Genomic DNA, 20,760 nt, shown 5'->3' on the forward strand with positions numbered 1-20,760 from the left:
GCAATCTGGGACCAGGAGGAACAGGATCAGGGGTGAGCAACAGCCCAGCTGCTTCTAGGCAAGAACAGGCAGTGTCCAGCTGTGCCACGTCATTGCTCCTGACTGCTGTTCCCTTCTCCCTCCAACATTTTGGGCTGTGGAGTGAGCCTTCACCTGAAGAAATGATGAGACCATGTGGGCTGGCCACCAGCCATGGCACAATGTGCAGAGGGTGGCTGCAGAACTCACTGTTCCCAGGAAGGCACACTGGACATGTTTCTGAAAGAGATCCACTGTAGAGGAGTGGCAGCCACCACAAAAGGAGAGAGGTGGAAAAATCAGAAACAGGGAGAGAGGCAAGGGAGGCTCAAAGTGCAGAAAGCAACAACAAGCACTTGAATGGAAAAAGAAAACTAATTCCCAGCACTGTTGGCCTTTCTCTTCAGTTAGCCTCCACACAGAAAAAGGGATGTCCTTGGAGCTGAGCTCTAGCGAGGTGAACAACAGCTTCAGTGAGCGTAAGAAATACCATGTCAGCTGGGAATTAAGAGTGGGCAGGACAAAGCAAAAAGGAAAGATTTACGCAAACAGAAGTAGGGAACAGAAAAAGAGAAATAAGGGGGAGATTATGGCTCTGCTCATGCACATCACAGCTCTGCAAGCTGCCTGATGTCAGCCAGCCCCACTGTACAATGCCTACAGCACTGGCTGAGGCCAAAACTCCTTTACTTTTGACACAACTTCCAGCACCATGCATGGGGACAAGTGAGGACACCAGAGGATTTTGTAGCCCACACAGGGCTCAGGACACCTGTAAGTGCCATGACTACCTGTAATTGTTTCCCAGCTTAAGTGTGGAAGTCTGGCTGTCCCACAATGTCACAGCTTTCCCCTTTCTCCTAAGCTTCCCAATTTTCACCTTCTCTTAAGAAATTACAGGTGCAGACCTGCCTCACATTAAGGGTTACATATTCAGGATCCACACAGCACTAATAAAACACCATACATAATTAAAGAAAAGGACAGCTGTTGCAGTCACTTAAAGTTTACTGTGAATATTGAGCTGGGATGATGGCAGGTCTCAGACATGACTACAAAATCATGGAGGAGGTGTTTGAGGAGTTCTGGGGGACTTGAACTCGGACTTAGTGGGTCTGAATGTGTGAGCTGATCTCTAACTGCTAACATAAAACCATCTCAGCGGGGATAAGGCGTGGGCATGATGATCCTAGAATCCTAGAGGAAAGCAAAACCACTGTGATGTGGTCATAAAATGTGATGCAAATAGCGACTTCTTTCTTGCCTCTCTAGCCCTTTTCTAGGGCTTCTTCTTGGTCTTGTCCAGCAGTTTCTCTTAGAGGGGTCACATCTAGGGAATGGCCAGCTGTTGCCAAAATTTCCTCCTCCAGTAGCTCCTTCTGAACAGAGACCATGGCATCTTGTACCTGCTGAGTCCATGCTCTGGCATGACTGGCACCTTCATGGTCCCTCTTCCTGGTGCTCCCTTCTGGGGCTTGGGTAACCTCAGTGTTGCGTCCATAGAAATCTCCTGTCCTGTTGGCAAAACCTCCTTCCACATTGACCATATGGACTTTCCTTCCAACTCTCTTCTTCTTCTTTTTCCTGATCTTGTTCTGGAAGAAGAGGCAGGTGAAGGCCTGCTTGAAACGTTTGCGGAAATGCTTGGAGATGAGGGCGTAGACAATGGGGTTGAGGCAGGAGTTGGTGTAGGAGAGGCAGTGGGAAGCCAGGCGGAAAGCGTAAGTGGCCCGGTTGAAGGGAAAGTGGCCAAACCAGAAGCAGAGGATGACCAGGTGGTGGGGCAGCCAGCAGAGGCAGAACAGGATGGCCACTGTGACAATCATCTTGGTGACCTTACGCTTGGCTTTCCGAGACTCTGAGATTCTTTCTATGGGGTCTACAGAAGTCCACAAGAACTTGATGGTCCTAGAGTATGCCAGGCTCACCACAGTCACAGGCAGCAGGTACCCAAACACAAATGTGAGGATGTCCAGAACCTTTCTGCGCTGGTCCTCCCAGATGGGGACACAGATGGGCACACCATGGTAATGGATTATCTGGTAGTAACTGAGGTAAGGCCCTGCGAAGAGCATTGACAGTGACCAGATCACCACAATGGCTACTCCTGCATTTCGGGATGTGCGGAGATCCCGGGACTTCAGGGGATAGCGAATGGCTAAGTACCTGGCAAGGAGGGGAAGGAGAAGGAGAGACAAAGCACAACATGGGTGAGATGAGGTATTCCTCCTGCCCTGTGGAGCTGCCATCTGCATACCCCTTCCCATGCAGCCACCCACCTCTTCCCTCCCAAATCTTTTGGGAGGATTACAGTGAATTCACAAAACTATCAGGGTCATTCCAGCCGTGTGCCTGGGATCTCTATCACCCACTCTGCTGTGCCAGCTCAGGAAGGGCAAGCAGTGTATCTTTTGAACCAGGTAAGAGAAGGATAGGAGCAGGACAGGACTCTCCTGTTCCTTCTGAGTTGTGTTGCTGCCCTGGGGTTTTGCTGTTCTTGCTTATGCATGGTGGACTCTCCTCCTTCCCAAGCGAGCACGGGGTAATTAGGCTGAGAGCTTGGCTTGTTAGAGGGGGAGGGCATGGGGAGCTGGGGAGACTGGCTCTGCTGGCCCTACCTCTGGGGAGACCCAACCTGCTTCTTACAGGACACCCAACAGGGTAAGTAGTGGCCTTTCTCCCACCCTTAGCTCAAGAGTGGCAAACACAGTGTCCCTGAGCTGCATAACTCAAAGGGAAGGGGACACTTACCTGTCAACAGAGACAGCAGCCAGGGTAAAGCTGCTGGCATACATGGTGAGGTAGATCAGGAAATGCACAGCCTTGCAGGCAAAGGCCCCAAAGAGCCACCCATCCAGGGTGTAAATGGTGGCCTGGAAAGGGACACAGCAGATGATGAAGCACAGGTCGGCCACAGCCAGGTTGAGGATGAAGAGGTTGGTGGTGGAGTACTTGACTTGGCCATTCCACAGCAGCACTGCCAGCACCAGCCCATTTCCCACCGTACCCATAAGGAAGATGAGGGAGAAAATGATGGGCACAATAATCCCTGCTGCTCGTAGCTCTGGGCTGTCAGAAGAGATGTTCAATCCCCCTGGCATCTTCCTGTCAGACTGCAGGGACCTGCATTGGGACAAAGGGATAATAGGCCACAAGGTGCCTGACCCCAGCCTTTGATACTCCCATTTCTCCCAGAGATGCCAGTCCCAACCAGCTGGTTAAATGTGCCACCAAGACCCTCGTGACATCACTGGCAAGAATGCTGTTGTGGTCAGTCAGCCCACATCTGCCTGGCTTGAGCAGAGCTGAAGCCTCTTTTTCCTGCCCAGATTCACATTGCCATCAGAACATCTCTGCTCCCAGCACCCGAAGGAGCCCTCCTGCCCTGCCACCTGGCCTCACCCACCTTCCTCCTACATTTCCAAATCTGCTAAACCCCTAGGGATTGCTTGCTTTGGCAAGTCTAAACCCTGGCTAGTGCTCAACAGGGTCTGGCCACAGGGCCAGGGGGTAGGAGGCTCCCATGGGCTCTAAGTGGTGCCAGCACACTCAGCCCAGGGCTGTGCCACCTCCTGCAGCAGGGAATTGATGCCTGGATCACACCCCACAGCAGCTGCACCCCAACACATTCCCACCCCAAGGGAACTCCTTAAGCTGGGACCCCTCCACCCTGGAGCTGGCTGCTCCTTTCTCCCTGTGCAGTAGCTACACTCCACAGAGGAAAGGCAACTAAATGCACCTTTTCCTGATGCTGAGAAGTGATCAAGGGCTGGATGGTAGCAGGTAGGTGAGGATGGGGAGGAGACCCTGGAGCTGCCTGAAATACAACATGATGAGCCTGTTATTATCACAGCTCAAGGTGTTGTGATTTGCTGCAAAACTTCCTCCAGCCCTGAGTAACACTGTGCTCAGGCAGGGAACACCAACAGCCTATCTCTGAATAAGCCTTCTCCTTGTTATGCTATCATTAGAACAAATTGTCCTTCTGTGAGCAAAAACAGAGAAGGAAAGACACTGTTATCTAGCTACTGTTGACAAGCAATTAACTCGGTTTTGGGTCATGCAAGCTCCTTCGCTCCATGCTCCCCCATCCCTCAGCTCACGCCACTTCTGCTTCCCAGCTTCTTTGTGTACCACACCAAGAGAGTGTCCCTGCCTCTCTCTGTCTTTGGTCCCCTCTGTCCCACTTATAGCCACCCTCCCGCTTATCCATCTGGCCCCATGGGGGATGGATCTCCTCACTGAGGCAGAGGAGCCCAGTCTCCTCTGGGCATGCAAAATGCACCAGGGTGTCTCTGCTCAGGGAGCCTGAGGCCACCTTTCAGCTTTGGAAGCCGGTACTCACCTTTTTGAGGAAGGGCCTGCAGCTTAGGGAGAGACGTCCAGCGCAGCCCACGCAGCGGCAGCGGGAGGACGCAGACCACGGAGGAGTTTATCTGGGCAGCCCGGTTATCCCACTCACTCCTCCCGGTGCTCCGCTGCCTCCCCCTGCCCACCACCAGCTCTGATCTCTCTTCTTCTGGAGCTCCTCTCCTCTCTCTCTGACTCCCCCTTTTCCCTCCCTCTGCTCTTGCTGCTGATCCATAGTTCTCTGTTGGTTTTTTTTCCCTCTCCCTGAGGTTGGGTTTGGAGTTAACTCCTCTCTGCCCAGCTTTCCTGCAGGCTCAGCTGCTCCCAGCTCCTCCTGCTGAGAAGGGGGTGGCAGAAAGAAATCTCACCACTCTCTAGTGGAAAAGGGAGGATGGAGGGGGAAAGGGTCCCTTGGACCTCAGCAGCCACCTCTCAATGCTGGGTGTTCAGGATGTGTTTTTCAACACCTCCAGGGAATGTAAATATCCCACAACTGTGAGCCTCACCCCTGCCCTGTCACTCAATATAGGGTCATAAACCCTCTGGAGGATGAGCAATTAATTGCTCTCACTAGATTTTATTAATTCATTGTTAGTAGCACTGAGCAGATTGAGCCTCTCCCACAATGTCTGACCTAGGGAAGGAGGAGAAAGCTGGTTTTGGATTCCATCCAGTCCAGTCTCCACTCCATCAGTGGTACAGTATGGGAGGGAGGACAAAATCTCCAGGATGACCACCTCCAGAGGTCCAGCTTCATCACAGCTGCCTGGAGACACATGGGGGCTGGCTGAGGTGCCAGGAGAGGACAGTGACCCACGCAGTCCTACTGCCAGGTCCATCCTGGTGACAGGACCTGCACCCTGAGGACTTCCAACTGCACTGCGTACAGCTTGGTGAGTCTTGCTGAGAAAGGATCAAAGGCCACCAGCTTCCCTTCATTGGGAATGTTGTGGGTACCTCTTCCAATGACGGTGCAGGATGTGGAGGAGGCACTGGCCCCTTTCCCCTCACAGCAGCCCAAATTATCCCCACTGGCTCAGTGGCAGGAGGGACCATGTGGCTTCTCCCCCCGACCTGCCCCTCTGGTGGGAAGGAGCAAGGTGTCCCCGCCAGCTCCCTATCAGCCTGTAACCAGGGAAAAGGGGAAGGCCATGCCTCGGGACGCGGTGATAACCCAGGGGATGCGGCAGAGTGCAAGCCTGCAGCCGGGCACAGCCTGTCACAGCGCTGCTCGCCATGGAGGGAGCACACCGCAGCTGCCTCCTCCTCCTCCTCTGCCTGCTCCCACCGCCGGGCGCCCCAGGCCCACCGCCGCCTCTGGAGGAGCCTCGGGAGCCGCCGCCGCCGTCCAGCCCCGCGGACCCCGCCGCGCACCTGCTGCGCGGGCAGCCCTCGGCGCCGGTGCGGCCCTACAGCCTGTCGCTGTCCCCCGAGGATTACCGCTACGCCCCCAGGCCCCGGCACCTGCGCCCCGGGCGGCTGCGCCGGCTCCTGGGCTCGGCCTTCGACCCCTTCTGGATGGCGACCGAGCAGCCCCGCGGTCGCAACGGGAGCATCCTCGAGGAGAACCTGGAGTCCATGAGCAGGGACCTGGCCGAGAGCGCCGTGCGGTATCGCCGCAAGCTGTGGCGAGAAGCGGAGGAGCTGGAGCTGCCCGCGCTGCTGCCCCCCGGCCCAGCGCTGCCCCCCGAGCTGGCGGGGGCCCTGGCCCGCGGCCTGCGGCAGTGGCTGGTGGAACGGGCCGCCTGCCGCCTCACCTCCGCCTGGGTGGACCTGGGCCCCGTGTTCTGGCCCCGCTGGGTGCGGCACACCACGTGCGAGAGCGGCCCGGCCGGCTGCTCCTGGCCCCCCGGCATGGCCTGCCGGCCCGCACAGCTCACCCGAATCAAGCTGCTGGCCTGGCACTGCTGGAGCCCGCGGCCCCCCGCGGCCCCCAGCTGCACCTGGCGGCACATCCCCTACCCCGTGGTGGCCGCCTGCAAGTGCTCCTGCCGCTGAGGGGGCCGCGGAGGTACCTCCCGGGGCCTGCTCCTGCAGGCCTGAAAAGGCAAACATCTGCCTGGACCCGCCCTCGGAGCTGGGGGGAATCCCCCAAACAGAAATAAACCTCCAGGAAGGAAGCGGGGATGCTGTGGTCGTTGCTGTGTCTCACCAAAACCCCTGGGTGGGGGTGCGGCTGCTTCGCCCCTCACCCACCAGTGCCGTGAGGCATTAGCACCAGCGGAGGCCCTTGTGCAGCTTTTATCTCCAGCAAAGGACGAGGGATAGAGAAATTATGGCACCGAACGGCAGGTTCAGACCCCATTTGCACCACCCCAGCTGGCTCAGTCCAAGCTGAGGCTCCGCTGCCTGCCTGGATGGGGCTGCAGGCAGGGAGCCAGGGCCAGGGAATTCCAGCAGAAGGTACAGGTGGGTCACTGCTGGGGTGGAAACAGCAATGTGGAGAGGGGCTGGAGGGAGTCATGGGGCTGTGGGGTATTTTGGGACTGCAACAAGGCAGCCTAGTGAGAGTAGAAGTGGGAGGTGGGACATGATCCAGGGCTGGAAGCATTTCTGGGGCTAGGTGTGTATGAAAATGGGATGGGATAGGATAGTCCCCTACTTTGAGGTAAAATGGGTGAAATATGTGGATCTCCCACCTATCCCACAGTGCAGAGGGTGACAGCTCCAGACTGAGGACTGCCTGAGCAGCATACAGGATATGGGGTAGGTCAGGGAGCCCAGGGTGGGTCCTGCATCCTCAAAAAGTGACACCTGCCTCTACATTCCACTCAGCAAAACAATCCTCCGCTTTCTGAGCTAAAAGCTGTAGATCAGACCTAGGCTGGAAGGCCTTGAAGCAATAAAGAGCAGGAGGATATGCCTCAATTCAACATTAACATGATGCCTCCAAGTCAATGAGTATGGCATTATTCATTACCAGAGTGCCATCATCTGACCCTCCTGCCTTCCTGGGATTCCAGCACTACACAGTCTGTTCCCCAGACAGCTCCCCAGCCTACTGCTGAGCTTGGCCTTGAGGCAGGCAGAGAGCAGGGAGCTGGCTGCTGAGGCACCCAGGAGATACAGAGGGGAGAGGGAGGTCAGTGCCTCTGGCAAGAAAAGGAGCAGAAGGGCGAGCCCACACATGCATGCAAAAACAATGAGCATCACAGGAGGGAGGCTGCTCCTGCTGCTCCAGCCTGCAGATGAGCAGAGACACATCTGTAGGGCTGCTCTGCCAATGAGGAGGACTTGAAAGCTGGAGCAGGGTTAAACTGCTTGGGTTGTCTGCCCTGAGTGGAGCAGAGGCATCAGCAGGGATGCCTGCAGAGGGCCAGGGGAGAGAGGGAGAACAGGGCTGGGGAGCAGCAGGAGAGAAATGTGAGGGAGGGCGGTTCAGGCGTGCAATGGAGCTGTGCAGGTAGGGGGAGCAAGGGGTGCACATGCATTGGGCTCAAACCAGCAGTGATTCATTTTAGGGTCTCAAACCTCCTTGAGCCCATCTGGCTGAACTTTCATCTCTTCCAGGTTGCATGAGAGGCCTGAAAGCAATCTCCCTGCCTTCCCCATGCCAAAATACTGCCTGTTGAAAAGGGTTTGCAGCACTGTGAGGGCCTGGTGCCACAGAAAGGGAACTCCATACCATAGTTTATCAGCAGGCTGAGCTCAGGGCCTGGGGGATGGAAAATTAAACAAAATCAGCACACAGTCACACTACCAGCTGTTCTAAAAGGGTTTGGTTGTACTCCTGTTGAACCCACAAGACACACTTCTCCCCTGTCCTTTGCATCCTTGTAAAGCCCTACAATCCTGGATTAACACCTGTATTCTTCTGCAGTCACTCTGGCTCAGGTCAGACATTATTGCCCTGTGGTTTGCTCCCTGACAACCCAGTGACACATAAGGACTTGAGAGCAGATCTTTGCTGATACAACCCAGTGCTCCAGCACTCAGGCACAGCACACTCCTTTTCAGCTAGAATCTGTCCCTGGCTGCAGCTACTCATTCCGCACATGGACAGCTGGCAGGACACAGTTTCTGATCTGGAACAAAACCGATGCAAACAAAGTAATCCTAAGAGATGCCCAGGTGCCACTTGTGTCTTTTTGAATAGCTGAAATACTACAGCACAGCTTGGAGGAACAATTCCAGAGATTCCTGCCTGGAGGAAAATTAAAGCTTTCTGTCACCTGCTGTGCCCCTGGCCTTAGTCAGATGAAGATCCTCTCCCCATGCTGCTGTGGCCTCTGCCACCTCAGCTTGCCCACTGCCTGATGGCCTCTCTGGGGCAAGAATGTCTTTTCCAGGACAGGTTTGGGACCACTGAAGCAACTGGCAAAGCCTTGTAGCTGGGGACCAAGCAAGCCTCATATTTAACACCTAAGAGTGAGAAGGAGAGAAAGGAGCACTGGAGCTTTGGTGGGCCCATGTCCTCTTCCCCTAACCAGCTGTTGGTTGCACAGGTTGCAAAGGGCTTGGGAAACACCCCTGCCTGCCTCAGTGGGGAACTGCAGCAGTCAGATCTGCCACGGTGATGCTGCTGGACCCACAGGACAGCACAGAAGAAGCAGGCAACATCAGCAATGCTGTTATTTCCATCAGCAGGAGACAGCAGGAACTGCAGCGCTTCAGCATCGGGACTGAGGCTTCAGGGAAGGCATAGCAGAGAGTCTGGTCACAGAGTGAGACAATGGGGATGGGGTGCAGCTCCTGGAGGAGGAAATACGAGGCAGACAAATATCTGCTGCACTGCAGGACACCTTTAATGACACTTTCACGTGCTGGTTGCCAGTGCTACTGCCAGCACACTGCAATAGCAGCTGGCTGACTCATGGTGCAGGCTGTGATGCCTTCTTGAAGAACGGTCCTGCTTTTGGCAGTGTGCTGCTCCGGCCTTTTTCCCCATCAGAGGCACTTGGTTGTGGGCAGGGATGGTGCTGAAGAGGTGTTTCCTGGTTCTAGCCCCTCAGGGCAGCGCTCCGTGCTTCCGTCCCACCTGGGTGAAGGCCTCCACGCAGCGGTCGATGTCCTCGTCGCTGTGCACGGCCGAGATCTGCACCCGGATGCGCGCCTTGCCCTTGGGCACCACGGGGTAGCTGAAGCCAATCACGTAAATGCCTGGGGAGGAAGCGCAGGCAGAGTCAGAGCTGGCTGGGATGGAGGCAGGCTGAGGTGCACGGGGTGACAGAAAGGCTCCCCTCCCAATGACCACTGCCAGCCGTCAAGGCTTTCAAGTGCCATCTGCTCCCAAGCACGGAAATGAGGTTAAGGGCCAGCAATGGGGATGAAGTCCAGCATAGAGCATTAATGTAAATCCCCTCCCTAACAGAGAAAGAAAGTGCAGCCAGCAACATCTGGGGGAGACCATGAGGACGTATGCAGCTGGAAGGCAGAGGAGTACTGGATTTCATGCAGGAACATTCTCTGAAGGAGGGCACCACCACCAACAGCCCCTTTCCTCAGGGAATGTGTCTGCATACTGAGCTCCCTCCCCAGATCACCTCTGTTGAGCATGTCCTCTGCCATCACTGAGGCCAGCCGAGCATCCCCCAGCATGACTGGACAGATGGGGTGGTCTTTCCCTGAGATGGTGAAGCCAGCCGCCGTCATCTTACTTCTGAACCTGGCGAAGGGAACAACAGGATGAGTAAAATCCTCAACAACCCTGTCCTTGGAGACCCCTGCCTTTCTTTCCCCTGGGAGCCCTGCCCACTGAGAACTGGGTAAGGTTTGCTCCACTCTTCATCTTCTGTGCAGGGAAGAGATCTCTCCTCTTGGAGTGACCTCCTACCGTGTTCTGCTCAGCAAAATGGGACTGCAGAGCCTTGAGTGGACAATGTGCCCCAGCTCACACAGCATCCAGATGTGACACATCTACCTGACACAGACAGGCACATCCTGCAGCTTTCCCTGTGCCCTGATTTGCCAACTGTCTTCACAGTTATCACTGGGAAAGGAGGGGTGAATAAATCACAGACAGCTCATGCCTAACAAAGCTGCCCCTGCTCCCACCCCCACATGGCCCCCTCACCGTTGGGTTTTGGCAGCCATAGACTGTGCAATGGCATTGCTCTCCATGAGCAGGTCCAGGGCCTTGGATGCACAGCCCACCACGGCAGGGGGCAGGCTGTTGGAGAAGAGGTATGGGCGGGAACGCTGGCGGAGCAGATCGATGAGGGGTTTGGGACCTGTTGTGTACCCACCTGCAGACAGAGGAGAGAGAAATGGACAAGGCACCCCAGGGTGACCTGTTTAGAGTGAGGCTTCTTGATAAAGCCAACCTGGCATCTATAGCAGGAATTTAGGTACAAAACAGGTGTAAACATCACAGCTGATGCTTTTGACCAAGAGCTTCCACCTTGACACCAAAGGCAAATGCATGCAAAAGATGAAAGTGTAAGGGACACATGGCAGGATCTCCCTTAATCCTGCAGCAACATCACAAACCAAGCTGTATGCCACCAGTGGAAAAGGATAACATGCATTTTTTACTCTATCACTAGGCAGAGGAAGGAAATGTAAGACTGATGCTGTAGAGCTCTTTAGGGCATGCAGGATGCTGGATAGGAAAATGCCCTCACCTGCAGCTCCTCCAAGAGCTTTTCCCAGGGTAGAATTGATGATGGTGACTTTGTCCATCACTCCCAGGAGCTCATCAGTACCCCTGTAGGAAAAGAAACATCACATTATCAGCTGTGCCAGCACGCACCAAGGAAGCTGCCGGATACCTCAAGGAAAACAAAGCACTGCCAGCCAGGTCTCTGGCATCCCTCCTTCTAGACAAGGAAGAACAGCCCCTTGAATAGTTCAACCCAAGTGTTGACCTTCCTCTCCTGCAGAAAGCCTAAGCTGGGACCTCATCAAGTAAGAGCATGGGTTCTTCATCCCTTAGAGATGGGAAAGTGCTCAAACTTCCCACACAGAAGTTTAATAATCCAAGCAAAGCACTTGCCAGGAGAGGTGGTGCCCAGATGAGATGGTCACACCATCTGTTACACACTGAGAAGCAGCTGTCACTTGGGAGTGGATCACTGCTGAAGGATCTCCTTTCAGTCCAAAGGTGAGGTGCAAAGCCTTCAAGGAGTCCCCACACAAAAACATGCTGGCCATCAGCACCTTGGTCCTTGCTTCCGAACTAGTCAGGGTAGGAGGAAGAACCAGGGCAGTCACTCACCGCCCGTTGGGTCCCAGGAACCCCGTGGCGTGGCATTCATCGATGAAGACCAGGGCATCGTACTTGTGGGCCAGCTGGCAGATCTCCCTCAGCGGCGCGATGTCACCGTCCATGGAGAAGGCTCCGTCAGTGGCCACCAGCCGCAGCCGATGCTTCTGTTGGAGGGAAAAAGGCATCCCCAGGAGTGAAGATGTCACCCTGAGGAGAGGGGCTGGCAAAGGGACATGCTCACACTCCTGTTCGGAGAGGATGTGCCTAACTGAGATGGAGGGGACTGGCATCACAACCAGCTGCTTTGCCATCTTGCCCATCCATGCCTGTTGGCAAAAAAAATGCCTATGGCATGGGAAAGGGCAGAACTCACCCCCAGGACTGGCTGCTGCACAGGCAGCACAGCTAAACAAGTGCCCTGGTGCTGGGGTGAGAGCAGAACTCCATACCTGAGCTTCCTTCAGCTTGGCCTCCAGGTCCTGCATGTCCATGTGCTTGTAGCGGTACTTGTTGGCCTTGCACAGGCGGATCCCATCGATGATGGAAGCATGGTTCAGCTCATCTGACAGCACTGCATCCTCTGGGGTCAGCAGGGCCTGGCCGTGCCAAACAGAAAGGATCATCCTTTGCTCTGGATGCCACCTCACTGACATCTCCCAGCTTCCCTCAGTACAGAGAACAAGGCTGTGATTGATTCCAGTGGCCACGTCTCTCCTGACACTGCTAGACTTTGTATTTCCTTCCTAGTCACCTTATCCATATTTCTTTATGCCAGGCTCTTGCTTGTGGCTTCTGAGCTCAAAATCTCCCTCCCCCTTTCCTAACATGTGAGATCACCCCTGCCCCTCACCTACACTTTCAGGGGGAGTACAGATCTCAGCAGAAATGGGAGCCCTCCCCAAGAGCAGAAGCAGGCTGGAGCCAGCAGAGATGAGGGTGGTTAAATGCCTCTGCATGGCTTCCCTGGTGCAAGGGCCCCAAGGCAGGCTCCTCACCACCAGCCACTGCCATCCTTTCTGGTGCACAGAGCTCACAGCAGAGCCTCTGGAGGCATGGCAGCCACATTGCTGTCACCTCCCTCCTCCATGCACAACACAAGGGAAGCCTCATGAACCTCAAAGATACCAGCATTGGCATCAAAGCAGCTGGCATAGAGAATGGCATCTTCCCGCTGGTGGAAACGTGCAATCTTCTCCTCCAGGTCCTTGTGTATGCTCTAAAGAGAAGAGAGGAGCAGGAGTCAACACTGGGCTAGCACGAGTCCTTGCTTGCCCACTGCTGTTAAATGCTGACTTGAAAGGGGAGGACACAGACAGGTTTTATCCAGAAAAGGTGTGTGTGCGTGGGAGAAGATAATTGTGTTCAGCAAATGCAGCCCTAAAGTATAATTATGGGTTTGGACGCCAAAGCTCAGCAGGGAGACTCCAAGCTCCCCATGCACAAGGGAGAAGCTCTGCTTGTTCTTTGCACTTAACCACGCAGCACTCAAAAAAGGCTCCAGCAGGGATAAACTGGGCTGATGGAGCCACTTCAAATCAGGTTCATTGTAATTTTGACCCGAAAGAGAGAGAAAAAGACATTTATTTTCTGAATTCAGAGGGATGTTCAGTTTCTTTGCTCTCAGGTGTTGTAATGGTTTAAATTGGCGTATTTCCAGATGCTTGGCTAGTGGGGATTTTTGGCAGGCTCCTTTTCTCACGGGGCCACGTGTAAGTTAGCGCGGCGCACGCATGCCGAGAGGGGAGTCTACGTGGACACCCTGCGAAAGGCCCGCGGGGCAGGGGAAGGGATGCTGCCCGCTACCTGGGTACCGCAGATAAAGCGGACGGAGCTGAGCCCGGCGCCGAACTTCTCCAGGGCTTCCACAGCGGCACGGATCACCTCGGGATGGCTGGAAAGCCCCAGGTAGTTATTGGCGCAGAAATTGATGATCCCTGCGGGAGCAGAAGAGAAAGCAAGGGCATGGCACCGAGGGAAAGGACCGGGAGCCTCCTCCTCCCCTCCGCGCCCCCCGCACGCACCGGCGCCGCCGCCCGCCAGGCGGAGGTGGGGACCCTGCCGGGAGGCGATGACGCGCTCGCTCTTCCAGGTGCCGGCGCCGCGGATCTCCTCCAGCTCGCTCTCCAGCCGCCGCCGCAGCTGCGCCGCCGCCGCTCCCGACGCGGCCCGGGGGGCCCCGGCCCCGGCCCCGCGCAGCGCCCGCACCGCCACCGTCCGCCACATCCCGGCGCTCCGCCCCGCACGCCCGGGGGCGGGCCCCGCGCCCCACCGCCGCTAATTACCCACGGGTTAATTACTGACCAATGCCCATTGGCCGCCGGGGCACCGCCCCCCGTGGGCGGGGCGAGCGCCGGCCGTGCTGCAGCGGCTCGGAGCGCTTGGGCGCCTTCTCTAGGAGGCGTTCGGCGTCTTCTTTGGAGGAGAGGATCTGTCCCAAGGGGTTTAGGCACCGCAGAGCCAGATATGTGAAGCCCGGAGTCTGAGGGATTTTGGGAGAACGCCATCCGTGAGATTTAGGAACTGTAATGGGGTCGCTTACTAGGGTCTGAGGGATTTCATACCAACAGGGCATCACGGACCTCAAGGATCAACAAGCCCAGGAGCATTAGGTGCCTCTGCCTAGGGATTTGGGGTCCTCAGCACAGCTGACTTGGATCCTTGCAGATAGGTGATTAATGGGTTCCTACCACTGGGGGTAATGAGCCATGGGTCTGTGGTATGTGGGCGTATCCAATTGAGGCGACCAACAATCCATTGGACAGAGAGGTTTAGGATTTACCAGGTGAAAATTAGAATACCTAGACCCAAGAGATTTGAGCACCTCTGGCCAAAAGTGTTTGTAAACTATAGGCTCAGTGGCTTTAGACACAAAGGGCCATAGAATGATCGAATGGTTTGGGTTCGAAGGCACCTTAAAAATCATGTAGTTCCAAGCTTGTGCCATGGGATGGGACACCTTCACTACACCAAGGTGGTCAGAGCCCTATCAAAACTCAGCCTGAGTACTTTTAGGGATAGGGCATCCACAACTTCTCTGTTCTGTCTGGATTAGGTATGTCCTTCCTCTACTACAGCTGACTGGGGAGTTCTGTGGCCAGACCACTCATTCCAGGGGACTAAGGTACCAGGCTCTTGAAAAGTGTTCAGGGTCTTCAGTCTAGGTGTTCTGGTAGCCTTTGATCCAAGGGTCTTAGGAGCAAGAGCCCACAGGGATTAGGTGCATCCAGGCCAACGATTTCAGTATCCTGAAGTATTGAATTTGGAATTGTTAATGGCTAAAGGACTCAGGCACCATTTGCCCAAGTGATTTAGGAAGAACAGGCTGAAGGATTTGGGAGCCATCAGGAGAGGGTGAAGACCCTGGGCATATGACAGTTAGGCACAGCAAGTCCAAGGGCCCTGGGCACCCAGAGCCCCAGGGATTTCGGAGCTCCTGGCCCAGGTGGTTTGGGATCCTGATGGTCGAGAAGTTTATCTGTCTCTAGCCAAGAGGGATTAGGCAGCCCCTGCCTGAGACTTGCTGAGCAGTGAGGCCAGCCCACAGGCTCTCTGCCAGCCCTGGCTGTCAGGATCACCAGCCCAGCCCAGGGAGGGGCTCTGGCAGGGGACAGGCAGGCCCTGGAGTCGTTCCAGCCCCCACTGGGCACAAAGCCAGAGCCCTCGGGTCACAGCAGGGCTGAGCCCAGCAGCTCTGCCTCACCCTGCCCTGGCTGCCCACCACATCCCAACTGCAGAGCTGTCCACTGCCTCAGGGTGCTCCTCCATGGGGAGCAAAGATGCTTATGGCTGTGTTTGTCCTTGCTCCCCACGGTGATCCCACTTCCCACTTAATGGACACCTTCAACTCCTGGAAAGCCAATGTGGACAGACTCTGGCCCCACTCCATCTCCTCTGTCCCATCCCTGCCCCAAAAGTCCCTGCCACCACCCAGCTGTGCTGAGCAGCTCCACAGGCTGGCAGGCAGCCCGGTTATCTCCAGTGCCAGCTTGACCTCACACCCAGCAGCCCAACATTCCTCACCTCATCCCCATGGTGGGGATCTGCAGCACTGGATGAGGGAACAGAGACCCCTTTTCCTCCTCTGGGGAAGGCCAGGGCTTTCGCAGCCATTTTTTCTGGCTTCCACACCCATGTCTTTGCCCAGCCCCAACAAACTCATAACCCCCCAGGAGCTGCAGCAGGACCAGGAATTGAAATCCTGCACAACCCCAACAGGCACACAGAGTCACCATCACTCCCAACGCACAACAAGCACTCCAGCATTAATAAAACCAACAGACACCAGACACACAAGAAATTTTTGAGATAGCAGAATAAAAACCCAGACCAGTAACACTTTAAAATTGTTTTTTTTCATTCATCAACTGCCTTGTTTCAGCTATTTCAATTCATGAATAGAGCAATTCTTTATAAAATGCAGGAGAAAGGCAACAGCTATTTACAGAACCAATGGGGAGAGTACCGAAACGCCTCTAGACTTCTCACTTCTTCTTGGGCGACTTGCGGGCACTGGACTTGGCTCTGGACTTCGACCGCCTTGCCTTCTTGGGCTTGGACGTCTTCAGGGACTTGGCCTTAACAGTCTTTGGCTTCTTGGCTTTCTTTGGGCTCCTTGACTTCTTCCTGGCCTTCCTGGCGGCAGACTTGGGCTTCTTGGCCGGGGACCTGGCTTTCCTGGACCTAGCTGGCTTGTGGGGCGAAGTGGATCTCCTGGCTGTCTTCTTCCTCTTCTTGGAAGGAGACCTCTTCCTGGACGGAGACCTCTTCCTGGACGGAGACCTCTTCCTGGATGGAGACCTCTTCCGCTTGGCTAGGCGGAAAGAGCCGGAGGCACCAACTCCTTTGGTCTGCTTGAGGACTCCGGTGGCCAGCAGGCGCCGAATGGCCAGCCTGATCTGGACGTCGGCGTTCTGGCCCACCTTGTAGTTGCTCTTCACGTACTTCTGGATGGACTGCCGGGACGCGCCGCCGCGGCTCTTGTCGGCCCGGATGGCTGCCTTGATCATGTCCGAGTACGCAGGGTGGGCTGCTGGCCGCCGGGCTGAGCGAGCCCGCTTGGGCTTGGTGGCCGGAGCCGGTGGCAGTGGGATCGGGCTGTCGCTCATGGCGAGTGCTTCGTCCCGCGATGCCCCGCTACGCCCGCACGGCCTGGGACCCCCGCCCCGGGGCGGGGAGAGGCTGGAAGGGAGCGGTGGGTGCGCGAAGCCGCAGCAGAGCCGGTGCCGCTCTGCCCCCGTCGGTGCCCCCTCCGGTGCCTCTGCGGCCGCGCCCGCCGCGGGCTCCCTTTAAAGCCGCGGTGCGGACCGCGGGGAGGACTGCCCCGCGCGCGCCGCCCGTGTCCCCGCGTGTCCCCTGCCACGCCCTGACCCGAGCCACCGCAGGGACAGTGCGGGGACACGGTGCAGTAAACAACAGTATTTGGGGGAATACATGGTGGGGACCAGGAGGGACAACGGTGGGATTAGCGGGAGACAGATATGAGCGAGGACTTGTAAGGGACATTTAGTGGGGCACTCAGGTACAAGGTGCATTTGGAAGAACATCGTGTAGGGACATAGAAGCACACTGGGGGGACATTGGGGACACTGGTATGTCAGGGATATTCAGAGCAACATCAAGAGATGCAGAGGGACACAGGGCAGACACAGGGACATTTACGGGCAACACAAGGGATGTGCTGGAAAAATATCAGGGGACAAGGAAATACACTATGGAACATATTAAGGGAGCAAGAAGGGACACTAGAGAAGACGCTGGGCACGGCACCAAGGAGAAAACGGGGAGCACTGGGCACAAGTCAGCTCAGCAGCAATACCCCATGGCCAAGTGCCACTACTCCCTCTTCTGCCCCTTTGCTCTCCACTCCATGCTTTAGAAACACCAGCTCAGCCCTTGCATGTGGATGGTGAGGGGTCACAAATAACAGGCTGTCTCCTTGTTTTGGAAGACACACACAACTCCTAGTGTGGGGACAGAGCAGGGACATAGTGGCAATCAGCCAGACATCCTTTCCCCGCTGGGTGAGCGGTCGGCTGTTCCTGGGAGATTAAATATAGCCACTATCTTCATCTTGCCTGTAGGATTTAGATGATGTTTTCCCCTTATTTTTTAAAAACACGCGGGTGCAGCCACCTGGTGCCCACCAACATGCCATGCTGGGCTCAGAGTTGAGCCAAACCTCCCAGTGCTTCAGTTTAGCATTAAAATACACAGTGAGCACCTCTCAACAGCCTCTGAGTGCCCTGGGTGTCCAGGTCCATGAAAACCACCAGCCAGGGACACACAGAAGTGTGCATCAATAAAACATCAATATATATATATATATATAAATACAAATATAAATGCAGAAATTCAAATAATAGAAATAGTAGAAATTGAGATAATAGAAATAGAACAATAGAATCATAGGATTGTTTGGGTTGGAAGGGACCTTAAAGATCATCCAGTTCCAATTTCCCTGCCATGGGCAAGGACACCTTCCACTAGATCAAGTTGCCCAGAGCCCCATCAAACCTGGCCTTAAACACTTCCAGGCGTCCACAACTTCCATGAGCAACCTGTTGCAGTGCCTCATCACACTCACAGTAAAGAATTTCTTCCTATATCTAATCTAAACTTGCCCTCTTTCAGTTTAGAGCCATTCTCCCTTGTCCCATCACTACATTTAAACAGAAATAGGAATCTTTGATGTGAAGACCTGGCCTGGCAGAAGACACTCAGGCCCCTGATGCTTTCCCACAGATGGAAGGACCAAGTGCATCTCTTTGAGCCTTCCTCCCTGATGGAGTTTCTTCACAGGCTCTATTCCATGTGGGGAGTGGGAAAGGTTCTCAGCACCTGCAAACTTTTTGATTTAATTAGGAGCAAACTGCTCCTAATTGTGGAGAGGAATAACCACCCTCCTGGCTCCCTTGGGGTTTGTTTTTGTTTAGGATGCAATAAATAAATGGCTTTCCATCCCATATGGAGTGCAGGAGCTCTGGTGGCCTCTGTGCAACACTTTGACCGTCCGAGGGACCTCTCATTTTTCCTATCTGGGAATGAGCCGTGGGCGCTGGCTGCTGCACGTAGGCAAACCCAGGCACGCAGATAAGGCACATCTGGTTCTATTTGCATCCAAGTTTGCAACTGTTGCGCGTGGCTCGCCCGCGCCAGGCTCTGAGGGGACACCAGGAGGCTTAGGGGGGGTTAGGAACTGGCCCCAGGGTTGGCACAGCACCACGGGCTGCCTGCAGAGCCTCCAGCCCTAAAAGACAGGCAGCAATTATCAATCCAGTGCAGGGATGGGGAGGGACAGGGCAGATGCTTTACCTAACTTTGGCACCTTAGGGGTCTAATCTCACTGGCTCACCTGGGCAGCTCCTGCTGCTGATCCGGGCTGCTTGTCCTCCTCCGGCGGGTGCCGCTGCTGGCAAACAAACATGCTCTCCCCTGTGCAGGGACCTTCTGGCTCTTTCATACTCTCTAGATCCCTATTTTCAGTCAGTCAAACTAAGGGGAAGATCCCGTGCCCCCAGGCAACTCACTGGAGGGCAGGCACACAGGGAGTCACAGCTCATCAGGCTGCTGCTGGCTTTGCACACCGGGGTAACCTGGTCAAGGCAAACCCCCAAGCACCCCAGCTGATACTGGAATGCACCCCTTGAACTTTGCACTGTTTTCACAATGCATCTTTAACACGGACTGGTCAGGACTGAGAGGATGAGAGGGTTTTCCAGCTCCTGGCAAGATGTCAGGCCTGGAGGTTGAAGGCAGATGCCAAGCAATGCAAGCCCTGATGCCTCTGGGAAGTGGGTACAGTGCTTTTGGCACCCCACTGCAGGCAGCACAGGGGACTCATCCAGAAGGAAGAGGTTTTCCCATAGGCACACCATGCCACCAAGGCCATCTTGGGTTCAAGCCTGTATTTTTGGCCACAGGAACCTTCCACCATGCCCAGGATGGGGTGGGTTACCCCCTGCATCCACTTTTCTCCTCAGGAGTTGCTACCCAACCACTCCAAACCTCCCAAGCCTTCCCTTTCTGGCATTATTCTGCAGAAATTGGGAAATCCCACATCTCCAACAAATCCCAGAGGACAGAGCCTGGCAGAAGAATCCTCTCTGTAATCCTGTTTACCTTCTCCTCCCTGCCTGCACTGAGTTCAACCAGACCCCATGGGGATTTACACATTTCCAGCTGCAGATTTCGTCTTAAATGGTCAAACCATGTCCACTGTGGCTGTGCTACAGATCCATGGGGTAATAGCCCCTGCCTTGTAGGGGCAGGACAGCTGTTCATAGGCTTTTGGGAGCACCAGGGCTTCTGGTAATTAATGTCAGAGATAACATTTCATTTTACCCAGTTTCCATTTCAGAGAGACTCAAAATCCCCAGCAGTGGAACTTGGTCTTGGTGGTACTCGGATCCAAGTACTTCTGTGCTTTTTTAAGAGCAAAACAGGGAAACTAGCTGAAGTTCCAGCTGTGCTCATAAGAGTTTCAGCTCTGAGGCCCCGGTGTGCAATGCAGTGTGGCCAGCCCAGCATGAAGCCACTCAGCCTGGCCATTGCTAGGGGCAGAGCGGGCTTGAAGGACACAAATAAATGGCAAAGGGGCATCACCCCTGCCTGCTGGACTGATTACTGTTTTAAAAGATTTATGGGCTGTTTTTAAGGCCAAGCTCCTTATGTGAGCTGGGATGCTGGCTCCCATACCACCACGGTGCTGCACAGCTGTGGGTTTTCCCTGTGCTGGAGGCTGGGATGTTCCTCACAGCCACAGCCCGACTACAAGCAAGCGGATGGGGCACAGCCATTGCTTTGGGATGTTTTTGGGCTCTGTCAGCCATCATGCCCGTCACCCCCGGGCATGTTGGTCATCTCCTCTCCTAGCCACTCTTCCCGTGCCAGGTCCCCTGCTGCCAGGAGATAAGGCCGTGGAGACGCGGGGTGAGCGTATCGCTGCGACGCAGATGACACAGGCTCTGCCCGATTAACGCTGCGCCAATTTCCGAGGTGCATCCCCATGGCCCCGGGATGAGGGGCTGGCTCTGCCCTGCTGGGGCTGATCTGCAGCCACAGAGCCTCAAGGAGGGGCAGCTCCACCACATGTCAGGGGCACGCACATTTCACCCGTGCTTGCGCCACACGCTTATCAGGCTGAGCAGCCCTCGTCTGAAAGGCAGAAAAAAACAACACAACACCCCAACAAACCAACCCAAACACAAGATACCAAACTCTTTTTTCCCCATGGAAAGGAGGGGAAG

At 55.3% G+C, this 20,760-nt stretch overlaps 4 protein-coding genes across 5 annotated transcripts; 1 reads left to right on the top strand and 3 right to left on the bottom strand.

The window, feature by feature from the left end:
• Positions 1 to 1,058: 1,058 nt before the first annotated feature.
• On the bottom strand, positions 1,059 to 4,577 carry GALR3 (galanin receptor 3). Of its 2 annotated transcripts, XM_059472797.1 has the most exons (3): positions 4,364 to 4,577; positions 2,770 to 3,141; positions 1,059 to 2,184 (listed from the first exon to the last, which is right to left on the bottom strand). In XM_059472797.1, exons 2-3 carry the CDS (start codon positions 3,117 to 3,119, stop codon positions 1,287 to 1,289), a joined length of 1,248 nt encoding a protein of 415 aa, XP_059328780.1. In that variant the 5' UTR covers positions 3,120 to 3,141; positions 4,364 to 4,577; the 3' UTR covers positions 1,059 to 1,286. The 2 variants fall into 2 exon arrangements, with proteins under 2 accessions (XP_059328780.1, XP_059328781.1); XM_059472798.1 differs by lacking the exon at positions 4,364 to 4,577 and having other exon boundaries at positions 2,770 to 3,273.
• Positions 4,578 to 5,565: 988 nt separating this feature from the next.
• On the top strand, positions 5,566 to 6,469 carry LOC132073892 (noggin-like). The gene has a single exon (XM_059473193.1). It carries the CDS (start codon positions 5,605 to 5,607, stop codon positions 6,364 to 6,366), a length of 762 nt encoding a protein of 253 aa, XP_059329176.1. The 5' UTR covers positions 5,566 to 5,604; the 3' UTR covers positions 6,367 to 6,469.
• A 2,626-nt stretch (positions 6,470 to 9,095) lies between these two features.
• On the bottom strand, positions 9,096 to 13,750 carry GCAT (glycine C-acetyltransferase). The gene is made up of 9 exons (XM_059471557.1): positions 13,537 to 13,750; positions 13,319 to 13,449; positions 12,630 to 12,731; positions 11,965 to 12,111; positions 11,525 to 11,679; positions 10,932 to 11,014; positions 10,382 to 10,553; positions 9,852 to 9,973; positions 9,096 to 9,468 (listed from the first exon to the last, which is right to left on the bottom strand). The coding sequence occupies exons 1-9, from the start codon at positions 13,736 to 13,738 to the stop codon at positions 9,317 to 9,319; spliced, it is 1,266 nt and encodes a 421-aa protein (XP_059327540.1). The 5' UTR covers positions 13,739 to 13,750; the 3' UTR covers positions 9,096 to 9,316.
• A 2,095-nt stretch (positions 13,751 to 15,845) lies between these two features.
• On the bottom strand, positions 15,846 to 16,782 carry LOC132072963 (histone H5). The gene has a single exon (XM_059471558.1). It carries the CDS (start codon positions 16,618 to 16,620, stop codon positions 15,997 to 15,999), a length of 624 nt encoding a protein of 207 aa, XP_059327541.1. The 5' UTR covers positions 16,621 to 16,782; the 3' UTR covers positions 15,846 to 15,996.
• Between the last annotated feature and the right edge of the window lie 3,978 nt (positions 16,783 to 20,760).

The sequence above is a fragment of the Ammospiza nelsoni genome, chromosome 5 (assembly GCF_027579445.1).
Source record: "Ammospiza nelsoni isolate bAmmNel1 chromosome 5, bAmmNel1.pri, whole genome shotgun sequence".
Taxonomy (NCBI): domain Eukaryota; kingdom Metazoa; phylum Chordata; class Aves; order Passeriformes; family Passerellidae; genus Ammospiza; species Ammospiza nelsoni.

Excerpts from the sequence above, each read along its gene's own strand:
- GALR3 (XM_059472797.1), bottom strand. The coding sequence starts at position 3,119 with ATGCCAGGGGGATTGAACATCTCTTCTGACAGCCCAGAGCTACGAGCA. Across the intron at positions 2,185-2,769 it reads GCTGCTGTCTCTGTTGACAG|GTACTTAGCCATTCGCTATC; the intron begins GTAAGTGTCCCC and ends CCTCCTTGCCAG.
- LOC132073892 (XM_059473193.1), top strand. The coding sequence starts at position 5,605 with ATGGAGGGAGCACACCGCAGCTGCCTCCTCCTCCTCCTCTGCCTGCTC.
- GCAT (XM_059471557.1), bottom strand. The coding sequence starts at position 13,738 with ATGTGGCGGACGGTGGCGGTGCGGGCGCTGCGCGGGGCCGGGGCCGGG. Across the intron at positions 13,450-13,536 it reads CCTGGCGGGCGGCGGCGCCG|GGATCATCAATTTCTGCGCC; the intron begins GTGCGTGCGGGG and ends CTGCTCCCGCAG. Across the intron at positions 11,015-11,524 it reads TTCCTGGGACCCAACGGGCG|GGGTACTGATGAGCTCCTGG; the intron begins GTGAGTGACTGC and ends CTTTTCCTACAG.
- LOC132072963 (XM_059471558.1), bottom strand. The coding sequence starts at position 16,620 with ATGAGCGACAGCCCGATCCCACTGCCACCGGCTCCGGCCACCAAGCCC.